The sequence below is a fragment of the Rousettus aegyptiacus genome, unplaced genomic scaffold, assembly GCF_014176215.1.
Source record: "Rousettus aegyptiacus isolate mRouAeg1 unplaced genomic scaffold, mRouAeg1.p scaffold_m13_p_4, whole genome shotgun sequence".
Taxonomy (NCBI): domain Eukaryota; kingdom Metazoa; phylum Chordata; class Mammalia; order Chiroptera; family Pteropodidae; genus Rousettus; species Rousettus aegyptiacus.
In genome coordinates, this window is record NW_023416307.1 from 44,289,023 (window position 1) to 44,310,159 (window position 21,137).

Here is a 21,137-nt window from a genome sequence, read left to right on the forward strand (position 1 = left end):
GAAACTAATACTTGAGGTGGCACATCTGGGAGATGGTTTTGTGCAGCTGTAAGAGCACTATACTGAGAATCCTAAAGGCCTGGGTCCAGACATCTTCTCTGCTGTCGGCTTGCTGTGGGATCTTAATCAAGGCATTGCCTCTCTCTGAGCCTTTGCTTTTGCATCTTTATTGAGGTTTAACTGACTACTTTCTAAGTTTTCCACATACTCTTACATCCTAGGACTGTTTAAATCCTCTTAACAATGTTTTATGGGCATTTCTTCTCTAAGTAGAAAAATCAAAACCCAAGTAAGACTAATTGGCTTCCCTGGGACGTAACGTCAAGTCATAGTGTCACTTTTCTCTGGGTCCAGGGCCATGTGTGCAGGTAATGTGGTCCAGCTCAAAGAACATTAGACTTGGGACCAGATGAGCTGAGCTTAAATTCCATCCCTGCTATCTGCTTTTCAAGTCATGTACAAGGTTATCCCTAGGTTACCTTATTTATTAAATGAAGATAATTGTCTTACCTAGCTTTTAGTTATTGTAAAAATCAAATGAGAACATTGAAATTATATTTTATGTGAACTTACTGGATTACTCTCAATCTCCATGTATCAGAAATTTAAAAATAGTGATGTTAAGTATGACTTTCATTTTACTCTTTTTGGTAGCATCAGGTGAGAAAGTATGTTTAACATTATAAAGTACCGTAAAGTGTAAGGAGTGCTGATTAACATCATAAGGAGAAGATGATGGCTATTGTTGAGCCCTGAAATACAGTAGCTTTACACCCATCCTCTGGTGTTAGGTTTGCTCTTTAATAACAAGAATACATTTGGATATTTCACACATACACATACACACACACGGGGAAAAAAGAAAACTAAAAATAACTGCAGATTTAAGTTTTTTTCAGCTTTGAGTGGAGCTTAAGGGAAACAAAAATTCTCATGAAAGATACCGTACAGCAGATTTGAATCATAAATCAAAAATAATCATTATAGTAGCAGTTATAACTCTGCTGACTTTTTTCTGTTAGCATATCGATCATAAAACAAATTTTAAATATAGAAAAAAAATTAAAATTTAAGAGTGGGAATATGAAAATGTCCATGCGTAAAAATTAATTTGAAGAGAAATCTTGCGTTAGCCAAAATAGATACTGGTATTCCTTTCAGGGGTGTTACAAGGTTTACACAAGCGTCCTGCCAGACCGGATGTTTTTAGGAATTTTAGAGTTCTAAAGTAATAAACCGGCTTAGAGAACAAGGCTCTAAAGCCAGACTGTCTGGGCCCCAATTCCGACTTCAATTTTTAGCTTCATGGCCTTTGGCAAGTTACTTAATCTCTCTAGGCTGCCATTTCTTCAACTATAAAGGAGATAATGATAGGACCTACTTTGTGGGGTTGTTGGTACATGAGATAATACATTAAAATACTTAAAACAATGCTTGCCAAATAATATGTGCTGAATAAATATTGACCATTATCATCTCTCGGGGGTCCATGGATTTTTTTTTTCAGGTTTGGGATTAAATTTCTAGCACTAAATTCTGTGAGTAGCATGTTGGTAAATGTAAATCTTATGCAACTGTCTCACAGATGCAGCTGTCTCCATTATCCCACATTGCTATCATCTTTAGAGGAGGGCGCAGAGCATATATCTCTGGTCTTAATCATAATGAGCTCTTCACTTTGAAGTTGTCCTACACCTCCTGAAGTTGGCAGAAGAAAGAAGGACACATACTAGGCATTTTCTATATGTTACCTCCATTGAACTTCATGACAGGTAGTCTAGGCAGTCATTGTCATCTGCTTTTTACAGAGGCTGAGAAAAGGTTAGGGCTGTGCACAGTACTTGGCACAGAATAGAAACTCAGTCAGTGTGCTTGCTGACCGGTTGATAGAATGGCTGGATAGGTGACTCAGCTAAGAACACCTGTGCCTTGAGGGAGTCTCCTTGATGCTTGTTTTGAAAACAGGGAACCTCAAGCTCAGAAATTTAGGAAACTTCTCCAGGCTCCCATAGCTGTTAACACCCACAATTCTGACTACAGGGCATTTGTATGTTAATTAGTTTAGTGAAGGTTGGGACCAGAGTACATGGTCCCAACAAAGTACAGTTTGCTCGCATATAGCTCATAGGGCTAGGTTTTTTGGTTCCTGCCATCATTGCTTTCTAAGAATATTCCAGGAAAAAACTATCCTTTGTGGAACAAATAAATACACAATTCCCTTTAGAGCATTGATTATCAAACCCATTTCACATCAACATTCCTATTTCAGGGCCCAGCCTGGTCCAAATAAATCAGAATCTCTGCAAATAGATCATGGCCATCAGTATATTTTAAAATCTTTCCAGGTTGGAAACCAGAGTTTGAGGTTCAGCACTTCAAGATCTCCCCTGAAGGTCCCTCGCCTATACTGCTTTCTCCACCCGTAAGGAGATCCTGACATTGACTGGGTGCTCCTGAGACTTGGGGGATTGGTGAAGCGATGCCGTACGGGCTCTTCTTTCCCTGGGAGCGGGAGTAGGCCCTACTCCTAAACAATGCTGAAAACATCAATGTTATGACTGAATAATAAAATGTATTCATAGGAAAACACATGTCAATTAAGAAGATGGGCTTTAGAGGTGTGACCTGGTTCTAATCTCATCCTCACCTCATTCTACCTTTGAGACCTTGGCCAAGTGACTTAAACTCATGTTTCTTATCCATCGGATAAGTATTCATAAGAGTTGATGAGGCTAAATGAAAGAATGTATGTGGAGTGCTTAGGGCAGTGCCTGGCACAGAGGAAAAAACAGTAGTTTCCTTTTATATTTTTGTAATACTTTTTCCAATGCAATATATTTAAATTAGTGAAATATGCGTGCTTTAGCAACCTATGTGGGGCTCCCCCTCCAATTCACCTCCTTACCTAAAGGTCCAACCTAAGCAAATATGTATCTATAAATGAATCACCTGATGGTTAGACTTCAAATGACTTCCTTTTATAAATAAATTACTCAGCCCTGCACTCTTTCATGTCAGGTTTGTTGCCCAGGCCTTTATCCACCCATTCCTGAACTGTTCTCTCTGGCAATTTGGGGTTTTGTTTTGTGCTTACTGTAGCTTACTTTCTTATTTTGTATTTAAAATGTTTCTTTGTGTCTCTTTTGTCAGTGAAACGAGAGACAATAAATTGTTTCTCATTCGCCACTTTGCGTATGTCCACCGCTGGACCTAGTACTGAAACGGTCATAGCTCCTTTCCCTGTTGTCTGTCTGCTTGTGTGTGCATGAGAGAATGTGTGTGTGCGCACATGTGTGTACTGTATAGGGAAGAGAAAGAGAGAAGGGAACAGCTACCTGCCCCCTCCTCCCTGCCAGCCATGTTCCCACTGTGTCTGTGTTTCTACAAGGACCACCTAAGCAATAACAGGGAAGTAGTATGATACAGTTATATATTTAAGCACAGTGACAGAACTACATGTGCCCTACAGTCCAGCTTTTAAGAGCTAATAAGGATTCAAGTATTCACAGAGCTCGGTAGCACTAACCATAAGAGAGTGAAGTTGCTACATTACTTAAAGGCAGAGTCCAAGAAAATAATAATAACTAAATTTGATGTATGATGCAATATATGATACCACACCTTCAATGGCTACTAGTAAACATTCTTTGTGGATTCTGAATGGCCTAAGGCCATATAGCAGTGCCCTATGAAAAATTAATTTGTGACACAAAAGAAGCCTGTTCCATAGGAGTGCTTATAATTAATATAAGTGAACTGCTTTCTCTGGCTCAGTACTGGCAAAGTAGCTTATGAGATTCTGTTCATACAGTTATAAATGGGTGGAAAACCATTGAAAACTCTTCAAACTAAGACATAAGGGAGATTCCTCTTGTTGGTGAAAAGCAACATATATTATAAGGCCACAGAAAAAAAATTTTTCCAGCCAACTCATTGTTACCAGTCTGCCCTAACTGTTTTGCATGCAGATGAAACCTGTTTGGGTGATGCTTGTCAGCTGTTTTCCTGACAAGCAGTACAGAAATAGGCACCCTTGAAAAAGTGGCTCAACTTGACTGAACATTAGAATCACCTGAAGAGCTTTTAAAAATTCTGTCCCAACTCAGACCAATGGAATCAAAATCAATGGACTCAAAATCTCTTGTACAAAATCTTTACTTCTTTTAAGTTTCCCAGATGATTCTAGCATACCAGCAAGATTGAGAATCACTGTCCTAGACTTAAGCAGTTTAAAAAAAAAAACAGGTTGTCTGTTATTACATGCATCAATCCTGCAGGGTTCCATAAAATGAAAGCTTTGGTGATTAAAAATTCCATCTGTCTAGAACCTTCAGTGAGCGTTGTATGGACCTGTCACAAAGAATGCAAACTTGTTCTGTTATATTTTGGTCCATTTAGTGGAAGATGATTTCTGAATCAGCTTAATGGATGCTGTGCTTTAGGGCAGTAACTCCAGTGGCTAAATGTAGGGTAAATTGGAGCAAGCTTTGTTTCTAGAAATACTTTACAATTGTTTCACTACCCTGATATGACTCTATTGATTCAATTTTGGGGATAGGACTTTGTTCAGAATATATCTTAGAAGACGTTTAATAAGAAATCTAATATATTGCATAAGTGACATATAGAGTTTCAATTCTTTATAATATTTAAAGATAGAATATTAAATATACTTGTGCATAAAATTTCTATTATAAGTCAAGGAGCAAAGAGGACATGAAGACAAGTGTGACCTGGTTTGATGTTTGCATAAATTTACTATTTTACTTTTGATGTTGAATAGTGTACAAGTTTGGGAGTACGTCACTCCTAATCACCATGGCACCCACTCAAAATGGCTATGGACATTTTTGGTCCCACCTCAAAAACAGCAGTGTTGGCAAAAGAGAGTCTATGGCCTATTGCATTGATGGTGTACTGATCACAGGAATACCATTTTAAATAAAATTTTATTTTCGCATTATAAAGGGAGTAAATCTGACATTGCAGAACATTCAGGAAGCCATTGCAATGGCCCATGAAAGATAATGAAGCCCAATTTAGGTAGTAGGTATGTGGTGGAAAGGAAGTGTTTCAGAGACATTGCAGAGGTGGCCATATAGTTGGAGGAAAAGGATGGGATAAGTGGTGAGAAGAATTCATGACTGTTACCACAGTCGACATAAAGCAACAATATATAAACATTTTGCTTTGGTTCAGGTGTCTTAATTCACTGACAAATTTCTCCCCAAGCTGTCTGATCCTCTGTCGTTAGATTTTTTTAAGTCATTGCGCTAAACCTTGTCGACAAGCTCCTCATACCAGCCTTGAGTCTGAAGTTGACCCTGGGATTCCTACTGGCCCCTAATCAACTGTGTTTTCTTCATGCTCTGGTGCCCTCGAGTCTGGTACCATTTCCTTGGTTTTCCTCATTTAAATTAAAGTGCTGAGATACTTACTTGTCTAAAAGAAGGACATTAAGACTGTGGTATGCTTTCAGTGATATGTAGCATAAGCCCCTCTAGGGGCAAGGATGTACTATGCTGGAGTAACTTTCTTTCCATTCCGAATGCCTCCCTAAAAAGGCACAGTTTGTATAAGTTTTTGTTAATGTGAATAGGGAACATTCAGGCACCTTTTGTGTCCTGCTGATGTGTAGGGCTATTTTTAATTTTTGTTCTTCGCTTTTTTCCTGTGCTTGTGATTTTAAAGGTGCCAGACTGACTGCCCTCGAGCGTAGTGTCCCCAATTTCTCCCAAGAAGAGGAAAAATACGGTAGGCAGCAGAGCTAGTCATGTCTGGGTCTAGCATATTAGCCTGACCCACTCTGGAAGAATATTCTCTAACATATAAAGGAGAAGATTGTTCCCTATGAATACAGTCCATCTGCTTTCATAGCTGAGAGGACAAACCTGTGTGGCAGCACCACATCACTGCAGGGTTTTGAATCCAGCAAGCCTAGCCACCCATTCTCTCTTTGGAAAAACTAGGATTGTTTTTTTTTTTTTTTTTTTTTCCTTCCATTCCCCACCTGTCCAAATTCTATCCTTTAAGGTTGGGCTTAACTGCCTCTTTCTCCTCAAAACCTTTTCTGAGCCTTCTTAGTTGCTATTTCCCTTTCACATTTCCATCACACTTTCTCATGTGACACTTTGTCATGTGATTGTAGAATGTATTTAGTCTCATAATGACTGTAAAAGGTACTGATATTGTCTAACCCATTTCTGTATGTCACACAGAAGCAGAATATAGTACTGGGCAAAGAGTAGATATCTGGCAAAATCTGTTGAACAGAATGAGAATTCCAGCACTTATCTTATTAGCCTGACCTTTCGGGATCTGCTCTGATCTTTTCATCTTATCAGTGATTGAAATCTCTCCCAGATGCCCATAGGTAGTTCTCAAACTCTTCGTCAGCCATGTAAGCTCAGGTCTTGGATTCCAGACATTACACTTTGGGCAGCCGTGGTCTGGATCATAACTGCTACCTCTACCTGCCTTGAAGACTGGCATGACCAGTGGTCAGTGACAGTGGCCAAAACAATGTTTTTTCCAAAGTACAATCCACTTATCACTGGTAGTCCCCGTTGGGTCATCAAGGAGTCCAGTTTGGTGTCTGGAAAGGGAAAGAGTAATAATTAAAAATAATTTTGTTAACCAACAGTTAACAATTTTGTTAAATTTGGTAAAAATTTGTTAAAATTTGAAATTACAGTTTTCACAGGAATACAGTTTACTCATAATAATTATCACATTCTTAAAGATTGTATGTGTACCACAAAACCTTTGTTGAATGGTGTTGTTTAATCAGTGTTCAGTAACAGTGCCATTCCACTCAGAGTATTTTCATGTCACATTAATGTTTTTTCTGCTGCTGCCAAACATACATTTTTCATTATTACTATCGCATTGCATTATTTCTTCAATTCAACCAAAATAGATAAGTGATTTGAGTATGATTCATTGAAGGTGGAAAAAAATAGTAATAAAGATAATACCATAAATACTACTTCAGATTAATATTACAAATGTAAATTTTAGTGAACAGGATTTCAATATAAACATGGGAAGGGAATCTGTATATGTCGGGATAAATGTGATGATTTTGCCCAGGTAATTAAAAAAGAAAAGTTTGAATACTAAGTATGATGATGACTCTCAAGATTAGACTTTATGCACTGAGGACGCTTTTGCCTGTAATCCTCGGTATGTTTTCTGTAATGAAATGTTGTTAGTGACATGAAGCTCTCAGAATTTTAGCACCACTTTTAAACATAGCACAGTGAACTTTCTAGTAAACCCATTAAGTCTGTTTTTTGAATATCACAAAAATAGTGCCATATAAAATAACCTAATGTTGTTACTAAAGGCAATGAACATCCAAAATGTTAAAGGCACCTTTCTAAGGTTTTATATCTTATAATGAAAACAGGTTACAAATTAACTCTTGGATAGAAGTCTGCAAATAAAGCCACAACATTTATTAAAAATATTATAAAAAATTTTTATTAAAGGTCATGAATATGATTTCAAGACTTTATAATATATCAATTATTAATATATCAATTATCAGTTTTCAAGAGTTTAACTTTTTCCAGCACTTGATATTTCTTATTCCTTAGGGGCGAAAAATGATGGACTATACTGTAAAGACATTCAAATCCTGAAACAGGATATAAAGAAATCCTTTCCAGGGCCAAATACAACCAGAGAGGATTAGAAATTTATTTGCCTCTTTTCTCCCAAGTTGAAACATTTAGCCCTCTTATTTTTAGGTGTGAAATGGTTGTCAATCCAGTATGATGGAGTGCTGAAAGCAGTCTTCAGTGAGAAATCTCTCCATAATGTCAGATCTGTGTTCAATCCTGAGACACAGAACTAGGCAGAAGCAAGGTTAAGACCATAGGTGCTGAAACTAGACTGCTTGAGTTTGAAGTTAGTTAAACAATTTTGTGACTCAGTTTCCCCATCTGTAAAATAAGGATACTAACAGCCTATCACATAGGCTGTTTTAAATATGAATGAATTAATATATATAAAGCACCTAGAAAACGACTGACACATATGAAGCACTAGGTTTGCTATAGCGTATTTGTAAAAGCCTAGATTCTTGCTGACATTCTCAATGACCTGTAACTCTGTGTTAAGACTTTTTTACCTTAGTAGAAGTAAAGAATAAGAAGGGAAACTGAACATGGATATGATCTCTTGCTCAAGATTCTCGTGTCGGAGCCAGATATAGATACACATTGTAACAAGCACAATGCCTCTCACTGACATAAATATTTTTCTTAAATTATGTTTTGTTGTTAGTATTTAAAACAATGTGAAATTTTTAAAGCTACACCTAATATCTATATGTGGTTCAGATGTCCCGTGAATTATTTTAAGGATACTGAAAGTTTGCAGAGCAGAGGGCCATGAGGGACTCAAAACTTGACAGTACATGGAACTGGTGCAGGATTTAGCAATATTCAAACTAAGGACAGACCTGGAGGCAACGCTAACTGAATTGGAACATTTTAAAGAAGGTCAGGTGTAAAAGAGATGAGATTTGTCTCATGAATCCCTACAACACAGAACTGGAACTATTGGGTAGCAGTTAGAGTAAGGAAACATTCCAGGTCAGTATGGGAAAGAACTTTCTAGCAGTCAGAGCTCTCTAGAAATAAAAAGGGACTACCTTTCGATCTGCCCAAGCTTTTGTGAAAAGGATTGAAGTTTGCATTGGACCCAGTTTCCTCACCATGTGATTGCACATGTAGGCTCTGCAAGGAGAGAGGCTTTCCTGGACTATGCCCTCCACTCCTCCCATCCTGAGCCATCTCCCTCTTAGACTTTCATGTGAATGTAGAGGCAGAGCGCCAGCCTCAGTGTCAGGAGACTTGAGTTCTAGTCTGTCACTTCCTGTGGGATCTTGGGCTGTGATGGTCATCTCCTCAGCTGACTTATATAAAATCCCCATCTTGCTGGCCCTACAGGAATAGTGTGGCTCTCCTGATGATCTTGCTTATGATGATGATGGCAATAGTGGTGGTCCTATCACGGATACTAACATTACAAATCTGCCTCCTTCCCCACATTGGCTTCTATAGCAGGACTGAAGGTGTTCCTCGCTGTGCTCTTAACAGTCAAACCCTTTTTTCTTTCAGGCCGCTGTGCTCGCTGTGGGGAAAATGTAGTTGGGGAAGGGACAGGATGCACTGCCATGGATCAGGTCTTCCACGTGGATTGTTTCACCTGCATCATCTGCAACAACAAGCTCCGAGGGCAGCCCTTCTATGCTGTGGAGAAGAAAGCCTACTGTGAGCCCTGCTACATTGTAAGTTCAGATTTGATCCTTACCAGCTTTACAAAGATATCTGATTTGGTGAAGTGCAAATAACTTTAGATAGAATGTGGCCATCAAATCTTTCCTTCACCTCAGGCTTCAAAATGCTTTTGTATAAATTGGCATACCTTATTTTTTCCATGAGGTCATAGGAAATCAGACAGGTATGTTGGGATGGGGCTGCCATTCAATTAGTGGTCTGCTGGTAAGATCATCAATCACCCTGTGGCTTTCAAGCATGTGTGTAGGAGCTAGCGTGTTGCCCCCTGAAGCATTAGAAGGCCTTCCATATTGCAGGGTCACACCTCTTATTAGGTCTCACCCTGCATTTGAAGTTGCCAGTGTTTGTAGAGAAATGTTGCATGGTCTTGGGACTTGTCAATGCTCTTTCAAACTCTCAGGCCTTTTGAAAGGATACTTCTGTTCCACTCAGAATGTTTCTTACTTATCATACCCAGCAGGTTTTCAATGATGCAAACAGAGAAACCCTTTATTATAGAGCACCTTGAGGAGAAATGAATAGTAATGCTAACCAAGCTAATAATTTTTTTTTTAAAGAACACATCTATATTTTAATAATATCACTGGATTACTAAAGAAACCCTAATATTCACATTATCTTAGTTTTTTGACAAGCTACTTAAATATACACGTTCAGCTATCTTATGATAGAGCAGTGTAATGAATGAACATAAATTTTTTTAAATCAGAAGTAAATTTCTTCGCTATCCTTCCACATGGTTTTAATATGTCTGTTTAACGCTTGCTAGCGGAAAAGATAGTGCTTTTTTGCAAACCCACAGAAGAGCCATGGTGTGGCCCTCAGTGCCAGGCATTTCAACATAAAAGAAGCTTTGGGTACAAGATATTGGGAGTTATACATAGCAGATCCCCAAGTTTCAATGTTATTGCAGAAGTTTCTGGCCCCATTGGCTGTCCCATAACCCGACAGCTCTAACTCATTGCAACCCTGGAGTCTGTAGCACAGATCTGAAAGTTCTTTAGGATTAAGATATTGCAGGATTTAATTCTGTTTTGCATTTCTTAGGTTCAGTTTTATTTCATTTTCCTTCCCGCAGGCAACTTAAACACATATAGCATCATCGTAGTGCCGTACAATGTTGGAGCTGCAAAAACACTCTTAAGATCATTTGTCTAACTCCTCTCTTTAGAAGTGAGAATACAGAGATGCAGAGAGAGAAGGAAACTGACTTTTATCTTCTATCATTACTGTCAGAGACAGGACCATATTCAGTTGTTGGCACTCCTGGTCCCATGTTCTCTGCATACAACACACGGTTTTAGTTTGTCCAGACCTAACTGCAAACACGGTAATGTCCTGTTGATCTGGAAGGAGTAATTAATTGCGCATCAGGGAAAGTTTAGTAAATAAAAGCTTACCTCTGTAGTAAATAAGAACAATTCATATATCACATTTTGAAATTTTTGTTGAAAAGAGAACATTACAAAATTCCCTGGTTTTGTAAAAGATTGTGCGAGGTGTCATTCACAATGATATTCACATAGGATCACCACTATGACATTATTTATTGCAGTGAGCTCTGTGACAGTGATGTTAGCAGAACCTACAGAAAGAATCACCTGTTGCTGTTTCTCCTTCTATTAAGTGACCATAGACAGCTGTGTTTTGTGATGATCCTGTGGCAGTCTTCTTCATTTTTTATTTTATCCCTTATGAGCTAGGAATCATATAAAAATACTGAGAAACAATATAACATGGTGTGAAAATCATGAATTTGAATTTGGTTCTATCACTTAATGCTTTGTTTCCTTTAGAGAGTTGCTTGATATTTTTAAGCCTCAGTTTTCTCATCTATATAATGGGGATTATTTCATGATTTTTTCCCCCAAAAGTTTGTGAAGGTAAAATGAGGCAGTTCTTGTAAAGAACACTTGGCTTGCTCCAGGAATAATAGTGGGATGAATGCTCTTCAAGATAAATTTTGATAAGATTTCTGGCCTATTTAGCATTTCTGAATATGAGGACCTTACATGTGCTGTAAGATTCATTGGGCTTTAGGAAATTGTTTATACCAATGAGACATACCACTCTTCCATGTTTAAATGTTCTGCTTGCTCTCCTGAGTGCGTGATAAAACCAAAGAAAGTCTAATATGGCTAAATTATGGGTTTCTACAATGTGTGGGTTTATTCCAGGCATAGGAGCTCAGTGATTCTTTAGGCTGCAGCTTCTTCTGCTATGGTTGCCTGAACTATACTATGCTTATGACAAGAAACATTGTCTGGGAAATATTCAGTCACAATCTTGGGAGACCTGGTTGAAATAATGGAAATTCTTACCATACTTTTGGACTTCTATCCCCCATAAGAACCTTTAATCATGATTTCTCTTTAATGAGATCTATCTATGGTAACTCTAAAATGTAATTTAATTCTTATCAGAATTCAGTTAAGCTTTACTCAGAGACCCTTGTTCAATACTGATTTCGGAGTTCAGCACAGTTCTCTAGCTCTTAGACGGATATTTTAGCATTTTAATTTCTTCTGAACTTTCATAAGTCTAATGAGCTGCCTCACTAGAAATATAAAGAGTTTTCTTTTGGGGGGACTGGGAAAGTTGGGAGAATAAAATGTGGACAGATCCTAGGACTGGGTGTATCTCTCTTAGAACCAAAGTCTTCAGAACAAGCACCTGCAATGCCATTCAGTCAAATTTCCCTTTGTTCCATTGGAGGAAACTGTTGTCTGAAAGACATCCTGTAAAGAAAAAAACTAGGCCCTGGGCCTCAGTCTGTTTGTTTGTTTGTTTGTTTGTTTGTTTGTTTTTAATTGACGGAATCAGAATATTGAGGATAGTGGTTTAGTTAATTATTTCTGTGTAAGGACCACCCATGTTTGAAGCTATGAGTCTGGGAAAGAGACCAGTCTAATATAAATTTAATTTATTCTTGCCTAAATTGATCAATTTTAAATCATATTTAAATTATATAATTTTGAGAGAAAATGTGTCAATAATGTCTTCATCTTTGTTTCAATGATTATTCATATTTTACTATATTATCTTAATCATTAATCCTTATGTATACATAGCAAATTTAAGCAAATTTAATTCTGTAAAGCATTATAATTTTCTTTAATCATTTTGTACATTTTGTTTCTCTTATAAATTTACTTTATAAAAATATGTATATAGCTTCCCATTGTTGATAATCATTATTTTTAGATCGTTATCTATATAGTTTTATATTATGTTTACATGCCAAATTTTAAAACCATATGTCAAAAGAAAGGTATCAAGTACTTTTTAATATTTTAGTATTATAAAAGCATGCCTATAAATAACTAAGTAAAAATTTTATATTTTATTTTTAATTACTTTCTTAGCATAAATTCTTTGATTTACATTACCAAGTTTACTTTACAGCAATTTGGAGAACGTTTGCTAGATTTCTTTAGAAAGATTTATGGAACCACCTGTGATAATGAGATGATTGTATGTTAAATTATAACATCTACTATTGAAGAAGTTTATTTATATTTAATTTGAATCAATTTAATAAGTGCACTATGTATTAATTGTTTTAATTTGAATTTATATAATTATTAGCAAAATCAATGAAATGCCTTTCTACTTTGTGATAGATCTCTTAACTTAGTTTTCAGTATTCTTATGGATTTGTATAAATGAACAGCTTAAAATTAAGAGCACTAAGCTTCCTTGGGATTTAAATTGATGTAAATAGAATATGTTGGTTCTAGTCCTCACTCTCTTGGTATGACTTGGTCAAGTTGTTTAATTTCTGAGTACCAGTAACCACATTTATTAAAGGGTGATAATTTTCTCCTGTCTTCAAAGAGAAGAAATGAACAAGTGTGACATTTTGTACATCATAAAATTGTTTATTAATATAAGGCTTGATCTGATTAATAACATTATTATCATTGCTTTTTCCCTCAGCCTTATCTGATACAATTTAGAAATTCTCTAAGTTTGGGGTAGTATCATAGCTGCAGTTGCTATGGAAATACAGAAATAAATTGATGTCATAGAAGCAATATGAGGACATATATGAGAAGAGGAGTTTCATACTTTGCTTAAGAAGGTTATTATGTTGGTATGAGTATGAAGAACAGCAACAGGGCCTCCTGCTTATGTGTCCTTTTGCCCTTAAGGAGACAGGTTTACTCATAACCATAGATTTATAAAAGAATTTTTTGTATTCTAAGCATAGCCAAGAAGTCTGGACCTACAAACACAGCACATCAGAGATTCTCAGCAAGTCTGTTTACAAAATGGCAGCCAGCGATCTTCCCCCGGACCAGGGCTCTTACTCAGAATGGATCAAATCCAACTTCTAACTCTCCAGCAGTGGAAGCTGGTACAGACATTTTTATGAGAGTTAAAATCCAAGTGATTAAAAGGCCCCAGGAAATAGAAGGCCAACTCCACAGGAGACTGAATACTTTAAGGTTCTTGAATTTGACACGTTAGTGGCCAACACACCAGTAGCCTTTTTCTCCCTATGTCATTAAATGGCTGCAGTTAAAACATTCTACCTTTTCAACCTACGTTGAGGAAGATTTTGTTGTTTATTTTTGTGAGTGCTCAGTTCTTTCTAATAAAATGTTTTAAAGGCAGTCATGGCCAGGGCTTTATGTGAGTATTGGGAAAGGAACTGAGAGTTTGGACTAAATCTGAAAGATCCACATGAACTTCCCTCCTTCTCTCTTCTTAATTGCCCACCTCTGCTCTCTCGTCTCCTAAGAGTCTCTGTCTCTCTCTCTCACCACACATGTGCTTGCACACGTGCATATACGAACACGTACACACGCACACATGCAAAGGCATTTTCTTTTTGACATTACATCATCGCCCCACAAGTATTCTCCCAAGAAGGAGAAAAATGGCTCAAGAAAGAGGAAATATTTTCTTGAGAGATTTAATAATGCTAGTAAGTGTGAATAGTTATTCTATTTGCACAGCCCCTAACATTTTACAGTGCTTCTGAATATTATTGCACATCATCATGCCTAGTAGAACATCATGAAATAGACAGAAAGGAAATTATTAGTCCCATTTTACAGCAACGTTGATATTTTCAAAGTAAAAGACAAAACGAAAATTAGGAACAGATCTCCTAACTTGCACTTTATTGCCGGGTTCATACTACCAACCTGAAACTAATGTTTAATTCCCTCAAAACATGCAGATACTGACAGCCCACTGTGATTATAGCCTTCAATTTCCAACATTTTGGTTAATGACTACATGAATTATGCCTTACAGAATTACACAACCTGAAATGCTGAACTTATAACAATAAAATTTGTAAGCCCTCGTCTTTTCTTCAGCATGTGCCTTTGGCTTTCCCTGAAATGCCACGGGTTTTAAGACAAAAACCCCATTTTATGTTTAAAAGTAATTATAATAACAACTAACATTTGTTTAGAGGTTTCATGTTTCCAGAGTATCTTTATGTCATATCACCCTCTAATGATCCTAGAAAATAGGTACAATTATAATTGCCTAAATTTCCTGTAGAAACTGAGTTTTAGAAAAAATTAGTTTGCTCAGTACCATAGATTACAAGTGCTAGATCCAAGACCTGACCCTCACCTTTAATTCTCAAGTTCAGCTCTTTCCACATATCCAACAATTTGTTGGAAATCTCATTTGTTATTACTAGGTTTATTGTTTCCTAATTAATTTTCTTCTATTGCCATTTCTTAACAATGTCAAGTTAAAAAAAAAATACAGTTAACCCCAACTGAATTTTATAGATGTGTGTTTGCCTTGTTTTTAGACATGTTAGAGAAATATTATACTCAGAGTATTCTTTCATATGGTAGTAATTTTTTAAAACTGTGTTTTAAAGTATTTTAATTGAGAAAAAATAGAAAATATATTAAAAGGCATATAACTCTCCCATTTAAATATTATAACAATTTGTATTTTACCATACACTTCTTTTCCTCTTCAGTGTGTCTGTGTATGGATATATGTTTATAGCTATAACCATGCATCTATATACCTGTGATTACACACACACACAATGGAATCATACCATCTGTGCTAATTAGTAACTTGTTTTTGTTACATAACAGTGTATCAAACTACCTTCTACAAAAAGTTTATTTTAAGTATTCCATGAGCATTCAAATAGAATGTATATCACCTTTCTGAAAAAGTGACTCAAAGAAATATTCCAGCAAATAAATTAATCAAAATAAAGTGTGTATGGGAAATCTGGATCAAATAAAATAGAGATAACAGTGAACCAATAAAACTAATAGTTAAAAATAGATAGGAAAAGATGTAACAGCAAATTCAGACCACAAAAAAACATTAATTACCTACTAACTACAGTATTAAAGTACAATTCAAGACAAAGCTGTTTAATAGGCCAAAGAACACGATTTTATTGATAAATGTCACAGTTCCTAAAGAACGGTCCTGCACCTTTCTTAATTAAATATCATTATGTTGAAATAAATAATGTGAACATATTGATGAAATACGAGATGAAGATGGTAAAACCATATTCTTTATAAAACTTTAACACATTTCTTATAGTCTTTCACAAACCAATTATAAAAGTTGAATAATATGAATATGATTGATTTAATCTATAAAACCAGAGAGATTATATCTTCTTTCCAAATATTTATGGAAGATTAAAAACACATATCACAGACTAAAAGCTAAATGTAGACAGTTCCTACTGTGGTTAGCAGAGTTGTACATAACAATACAATGAGACAAGAAATCTATAGAACGATAAACAAATAAACACACTCCTAGGGTAAAGAATTCTTAGAAAGTAATGATGATAACAATACTACGTAGCGGCAAGAAGGAAACACAGTCCAAGTCGAATTTAAGTAAAACTAGATTCATTAACTGCAACAAGAAAAAGTCAAATATATTAACCTAAATCAATTTAAGGGAAGAAGGAACTAGTTAAAGACAATTATTGATGCAATGAAAAATATTAGAATTTTCAGATACAGGAGATGATTCTTTGCAAAGAACAATAAAATAAACTTTCAGTGAAGATAATGAAGAAAAAAATTAGAGAAAATTAAGAATGAAAAAAAGCTCTTAGCATTGGTATATAAGACATTTAAAAATTTTTGCACTTAGTTTTACACAAAAGAGACTATTTTCTGTGCAAATCTAAAATACAGAGGAAGAAAACTTGAATAACTTCAAAAACATTAATGAAATGCAGAGTTACAACCTGAGAAAGAACCAAGAAATTGCACTAACAAGGATTTTCAGATCTGTAAAAACCGATTCCTGTGTTGTTTCAACTTTTAGAGCCTAGCAAATGAAGATAAGCTCCCCAAATCATTTTATAAAAGTAGCCTGACCCCAATTAGTAATACCTAACCTAAGTTGCCCCCAAAAGAAGACTATGCTAACCTTTCACCAATGCAGAAATCCTAAGTGAAGCATTAGAGACAGAATGCCTCGTAATGAAACATCCCAGGTAATTCCATGTTGGCGATGTTAGCACAATATTAGGAACCTTGTTAACATAATTCATTGTATCAAAATTTGTTGAAATTTTTTAAAAAACTAGACAGTCATCCTTATAGAAGCCAAAAGGCCATTAAATAAAATTTATCACATTCTTATTTCAAAAAATTTAATAACACAAAACAAACTCTAGGTAACATAGAAGAAAAAAATATTTGTGTTCCCTAGGGTAAAATAATGGCTAGCCTTCTTCCTAAATCTTCCTAGTTATGTACCAGATCACTGCTATTATATTAATATTGTTCTTAATATTCTAGCCTAATGGAAATTGAGAAACAAAAGTCATATGTATAATTTTTATTTAATAACCTTTTTCTTTGATTATTATATACATTTCAATTTGTTACATAACAATTTTAACAGGTACAAATATAGAGCATAATATGATGCTTTATGTTTGTGTTTTATGTGTTGTTTGCATATATAGCGTTCCTTAATTTTAAATAAATGGCATAGTAACATACTTTTTTCTGAGAATTTTTTAAAATTAGGGTTATAATATTAGGATGTAAATTTTTACACATTACATGATTATTCTTCTAGAAAATCTGAGAATCTGTAGTAGTAGAAAAACAAATGTTTAATAAGCTGACAAAATAAAATTAAAAATTCAAGTATAGAAAATATAATATAAAAAAAAAACCTTGTACAGAAACAACAATAAATATAAAATACCTAGGTAAACCTTTAAAAGCATAAATGATCTAAGTGAAGAATGTTATAAAATTTTACAGGAATAATTAAGTCATGAGCTAAATTATTTGAGGATTGAATATGCTTTGGAAAGCACCTTATACTTCAACAGGCGTTCATAATAGCAACCTATAATTACACAACAGCAAGGCTTTCAGTGAGAGAAGAATGGTTACTGCACTGTCCATTGCTAATCGTCTTTATTTAGCCCTTTTCCTAAAATAGCCCCCAGCCCTTCGCTGATCTTAGTTACTGGTCACCACATCCCTGTAGGCTCTGCTCTACACGGTCTTTGGTAAGGATAGTGATGCACACACCTGTAAGTAGAATGCCCAGAACAAGAAAGAGACCTACCTCAACATAATCTTTTCCTCCAGTTCCTATCCCAAACGATATTACTTTCTGTTGTCATAGAATTAGAATGTCTTTTAAGGCTTGAGAGGAACCTTAGAAATTCAATAATGTCATTTTATAGCTAAGAAAACCTAAAGCCCAAGAAAGCCGACTGATTGGCCTGAGGTTATATGGTTTATTAATGGCAGAGGCAGAAATAGAAACCATAAACCTTGATGATGCCTTCAAAGAACTGACTGCTTTCTTTGGTACCGAAATGAAGAGGTTTAACCATGTGGCTACAGGCTCCAGAAAAACATCCCTGGTAAATGCTGGATTCCATAAATTTAGGTTGGGCAGTGTAGAAATAAGACAGTGTTTCCTTCAGCCCCAACCAAGATGTAGGGTCTCAGATTTCCAGGTTAAATGCCTCTGAAACTTTATACTAGAACCTTCCCACTGCCCTAGTTTGTTTATTTTTAAATCAAGCATGAACTCACCACTTGGTGTTTGCCAGAGTTTGGAAGAATGTCAGCATCAGGCCACTGTAATAATGGTTTATGATTATTTAATCCTATTACTTATACACTTCATTAGGCTGAGTGAATTGTTGGCAGTGGTTCAGTAAACTTCCTACTTTAGAGATAAAAGGGTGGAAAGAAAATAGGGAAGGAGTCTGTTCCTCATTTTCTTTCACATTTATCTTCTATCTCTGACAGAATGAAGGAAAGATAATTCCTCAGCTACAGCATGGAATCTGTGTTAGTAGGGTCTTCTGAACTGCTCTGTACCCTCGGAAGAGAAAAATGTCTATAACTTTACATTTCTAATTAGAAGAAAAAAAGATTGGGATAACAGAAGAGGTGTGTGTGAGTGAGTGAGTGAGTGAGTGTGTTATTATGCTTTAAAATTGATCTTAAAATAAACCTGAAAATTAGTTCAAGACTCCTAGGTAAGATATTCAATTTTTCACGTACAGGACCTGGTGTGAGCAGCAAATGATTTTTTAAAAAGAATATAGAACTAAAAGTTAGACCCGGTTCATGCCCAGCTTGACCAGCTACTATTCTGCATTCACTTCATTTCCTCTAGCTTCAATTTCTCCACAGATAGAATAATAGTTTTTTCTTACCTCAGTAACTAAATGAGGGTTCATAGTGGCTAAGAGGGCTGAGGAATAAAGTCTTAAGCGTGGGGAATTTGAGCAGTAGTACCTGCATGGGGTCAAGCCCCTGGGACGTACATACAAAATCTGCAAAAAAGAATTTTGCCTAACTTGAGTCACCAACAGACAGTTATTAGTCAGCATTTCCAACTCTGGAATGTTAGCTGCACACTGCTGGTTTGAGAGCTCACAGTCTGAGGGGCAGCTGCAAGTCATGAGACTCTGGAACCTTGGTTCGCCCAAAACGTTTCAGAGGTCACTTGCTTTGGAATCACCTTGAAGTCCTCATTAAAAAAGTAAAGTTTTGGACAAGGAGCCAGGAAATTTGCATCTTTTGCATGCCCCCTGGGGAGGCTTCTCATGCACATTCAGGCTTCAGGTGTCTGCATCTGCGTTCCGGCCCAGCTCATATATCTGTGTTCCAGTCCCAAAATACTTCACTCTCATTTCCCATACTTTCTTTTTATAACACTTGGCCAAAGTGGACTCTCTTCTCCTTGTCGTTGATACCTGTATGCATCTCTGTCTGTGCCCCAGGCTGCTGTCTGCCTTGTGCCTTTTCTCATCTCCATCGTTTGAACATCTCTATAGAGCAGCCTTAAAAAGCTTTCCTGGAACTTCCGCAAATAGATGTGGCCTTTCCTGAACATGCAAGATTTTGTTTCTCCCTCTCTCATAGGACTTAATTCTCTACCATTGGTATTGTAGTTATTTGAGTCTGTGACACATTCTCTTACTGATTTGCCATCCTTAGAGAGTATGTGTATTGAGTTCGGGTAGTGTTTGTCACATCTCATTCATCTTTGTTTTTTTTTTGTTTGTTTGTTTGTTTGTTTTTTTCCATAGTTCTCGTCACAATAGGTGAGCCTATTGCTGCTTTGATATTTATGAGGAACAGAGGGGGAGGTTGGAAGGGAGCCCTGTTTCATTCTAGATACCATTGTCTCCTAAGATGGTCTTTGACTCTTTGCCCTTAGGTGTACTTTGTACTTGAGACTCTTATGTGTGTGTAAGAAGCAAAGAGAATTTGGCTCTGGGAGTGTGTAAGAGCAGTCATTGCTGAAATGTAAATGATTGAAGGGAAAGATATGAAAGTGAAGCCAGCTGTCTAGCTTCCAGCCATAGAATTATCATAAGTGCTGCAGCACTCAAGGTCAAACACACAGACCTGACTTGCAGATGAAAATTGCCAGGGAGTTTGAATGGAAGTTCTCTGATGTTCTGATGACTTTGAATGGGACGTGGTAATTCCCTCCACAGCCAGACTTATTTTTTAAAAAAGGGGAAAAAAAATTCTGCTTCCTGGATTTCTCTTTTGCTCACCTGCCTGCAGAGTCAGGGAGTGCCAGCTGAGGTTGGCGTAAACACTACAGCGAGGCAAGTACTCTTTTTGAACACTTCATAGTGACAAGTATAGTATATCATAGGTCTTCAAAAAAATATTTGTTTACTTTTTTAACTTAAAGATTATTTAATAATTCAGTCTCCTACATTTACAACATAGGAAAATAGGGTGCCAAGAGAGGGAGAAGGACTTGCTTAGGAGTGTCACAATTGAATGGATGCACTAAGAACTCTAAGGCAATCTGAAAATCACAAATGCATATGTAATGAGTTTTTAAATTACATCAAGCACATTTTGAAAGGATAGGGCAGTAAACATCTTTCTTAAAAGTTCTTCGTATTTTATGAGATCTTTAATAATGCTAAAATATCTTTGAGGCAATTTATTTAATGAAGCCATTGGGGTATGTTAGAACAACCTTTTAAAATTTACCCATAAAAAATGAAATTTATATTCTAGCTTAGGCAGACTCTAAATTTTGTTATAAAGCACTACAAATATAGAGTTTTTTCCACAAAATAGATAGTGCTAATGTGTCAGAGCCTCAGAGGAAAGAACTAGGGGAAAGGAGTAGGGACATTTGAGGGAAAAGAAAGAATTCAACAAGAAAGTCTCCCTGGAGGAAGAGATCTATACCCGTGGGTGGTATGGTAAGTCTTATTTTCATCTAATGTTACACATTCATTCTTTTCTCACTCCTGACAGACAAGTGGGGAACAGTTACTACTCTTTTATACAAAATAACAAAATCAAGGCTTAGAAATCC

General features: G+C 36.2%; 1 protein-coding gene across 17 annotated transcripts in view; it reads left to right on the forward strand.

The window, feature by feature from the left end:
- The window catches only part of LOC107505903 (LIM domain containing preferred translocation partner in lipoma), a 607,668-nt gene that overhangs the window by 487,572 nt on the left and 98,959 nt on the right, over nt 1-21,137 (forward strand). For all 17 annotated transcript variants that reach the window (XM_016136314.2, XM_036219277.1, XM_036219274.1 and 14 more), the window contains one exon: nt 9,132-9,301. In XM_016136314.2, the coding sequence (XP_015991800.2) occupies nt 9,132-9,301 (170 nt within the window). The remainder of the gene's footprint in view (nt 1-9,131; nt 9,302-21,137) is intronic.